The 2500-nt window shown below is 44.3% G+C and overlaps 1 protein-coding gene across 1 annotated transcript in view; it reads right to left on the minus strand.

Moving 5' to 3' along the window:
• LOC144531564 (E3 ubiquitin-protein ligase TRIM21-like) overlaps positions 1 to 2500 on the minus strand; it is a 7053-nt gene that overhangs the window by 2154 nt on the left and 2399 nt on the right. The window contains exon 2 of the mRNA XM_078271790.1: positions 1 to 956. This exon is cut by the window's left edge and continues 2154 nt beyond it. Within this exon, the coding sequence (XP_078127916.1) occupies positions 1 to 954 (954 nt within the window). The 5' untranslated portion in view covers positions 955 to 956. The remainder of the gene's footprint in view (positions 957 to 2500) is intronic.

Here is a 2500-nt window from a genome sequence, read left to right on the forward strand (position 1 = left end):
TTTGGTGGGTGGAGCATCTTTTAAGGACGGGAATCTTTGGAGGAGGTGAACGTGGTCTTCAGAGCGTGAGACCTGCTCCACCTCAGTGCTCCTCTTCATCAGCTCAGAGATTTCCTGTTCCAGCTCTTTGATGAAAGCGTCAGCCTGTTTTTGTGTCCTTTTATGCTTCTCTTCTATCGTTTTGATGACTTCCTTCAGGCCTCTCTCAACAGTCTGCTTCAGGGAAGAGAAAACCCGAACACCTTCTGCTACCTCCATGTGGGTTTTTACCTTACTACGCTTCACTGAGAGTTTGATTTCCTGAACCTTCAGTCGTCTCTTCTGGATCATCTGCTGAATTTCAGCGTCCGTCTTCCCCAAATCTGCCTTCTTTTCTTCATATTCCACCTTCAGAGGAACAAACTCATGTGTCTTGTGGTCTAAAGCAGGACAGTGTGTGCAGACACATGTCTGGTCGGTCTTACAGAACAGCTCCAGAGGTTTATCATGTTTCGTACACATCCTGCCTTCCAGGTTCTTCACAGGGTCGATCAGCTGATGTCTTTTCAGACGTGAAGCTGTCAGATGAGCTTCCAGGTGAGTCTCGCAGTAGGAGGCCAGACACACCAGGCAGGACTTCAGGGCCTTCAGTTTGGTTCCAGTGCAGACGTCACAGGGAACTTCTCCTGGTTTGGACCGTTGTTGCTCTGAGCTGCTGCTGGCTTTCTGTTGAGCTGACTGTCTGAACTGAGCAACCATCTCAGAGAACAAAGTGTTGACCCTCAAATCAGGTCTGGTGGTAAAGGCCTCTTTACATAAGGGACACTGGCACCTGTAATTAACATCCCAGCGATCAGTGATGCAGTTCTTGCAGAAGTTGTGTCCACACGGTGTGCTGACAGGATCCGTGAACAAATTCAGACAGATGGAGCACAGAAACTGATCTTCAGACAGCAGACAGCTCACAGCAGCCATATCTACACATTGAGAACAAAAGTAAACGTATTATAAAGCATTGTTACACACATATTCATAATTTGCATAAAAAACAGATGTTCCGATACCATTTGTTCCTTCCTGATTCCAATTCTAATACCTGAACTTGCGTATTGGCCGATACTGAGTACTGATCTGATACCATTTTTAACAGTTGTACACTATTAACGCTGTATGGATGTGATATGATTGATATCATTGTTGAATTTTATTTTATGTAGTTTCACAGTACAGGAAAAATTGGAAGACACTTGGCTAACGTTATGCACAACATTACGTGTGCAGCAAGCATTTAATTTCCAAGTAAAATATCCAAATGTCAGTTTTAGGTCGTTTCATTTCCGGGATTGTTCAGGTTCCGCCAGATGTCCCTGATTTGGGCCAGATGTCCGTCCCCTTCCTCTGTCTCTGTGTTGGTGTTCTAACCTCCGGCTGATTTGTGAGGACTATGTTAACTGCTCCTCAGATCTCTGCAGGGTAAATCCAGACAGCTAGCTAGACTATCTGTCCAATCTGAGCTTTCTGTTGCACGACTAAAACTACTTTTGAACGTCCACATGTTCCACCAAAACAAGTTCCTTCCTGAGGCTATTTAGCAGAGGCACCGTGGCTCCGTCCGGAGCTTAGCCCCGCCCACGACGATTGTGATTGGTTTAACGGAAATGCCAATAAACCAGAGCACGTTGTTCTCCCATCCCAGAATGCTGTGTGGACTAGCCAGACCCTCCTCTGCAGCATTGTGTAGGAAGGTCTGGCTATGCGAGACTAGTTTTAGGCTAACTACTGTATACTTCTGTTATTGAAGCTAAAGACTTTAATAACCAAGTCAAACATCCAAATGTCAGTTTTAGGATAACTATATTTCGGTACGTTAAGCTAAAGCCTTTTGACAGTATGTTACTGGTGTTATAGTGGAATGTGGATAAATTAGTAAGCTATGCAGTATTATGTTTGCAAGTGCTTAAGCTAGCTAACACGTAGCTAACATTCGCTTACTAACAGCTAACCTCTCTGGTAGACAGTAGAAGAAATGGACACAGCGACGCCATATATTTCGAAAGAGACCAGTGAAGTCTCTTTCCCGGTGATGGCTGAGCGTTACTGAGCAGCCTCCAACTGAGCTTGAAGACGTAGATGTGACGTGAGCAACCTGTCTGAAAGTTGGAAGTCTTCTGGTAGCTGTGCCAAGAGAAATCTCAATCATTCCCAATCTAGCAGAGACGGAGAGCGTAGGTATATGTAAGGAGATAACATAGACACAGGCTCATTATTGATCACTAAAATGATAGTTAACATTAGTCATTACACTTAAACAGCTGATGGAAGTCCAAACTGCCTGAGAGCTTCTCCTGTACTATACGGTAACTCCTCTACTATGAGACAGGAAGTCTCGTGGTTATGACCCAATCGTTAGCCTATTGTTATAAAAACGTCTGCTACGGAGCCATAACGTGAGCTACAAGGTAATGGAGCCTTTTATACATTGTCGTGTTTCTTTAGAAATAAACAACGGACAAATAGGGTC

This window comes from Sander vitreus, chromosome 2, assembly GCF_031162955.1.
Source record: "Sander vitreus isolate 19-12246 chromosome 2, sanVit1, whole genome shotgun sequence".
NCBI classification, from domain to species: domain Eukaryota; kingdom Metazoa; phylum Chordata; class Actinopteri; order Perciformes; family Percidae; genus Sander; species Sander vitreus.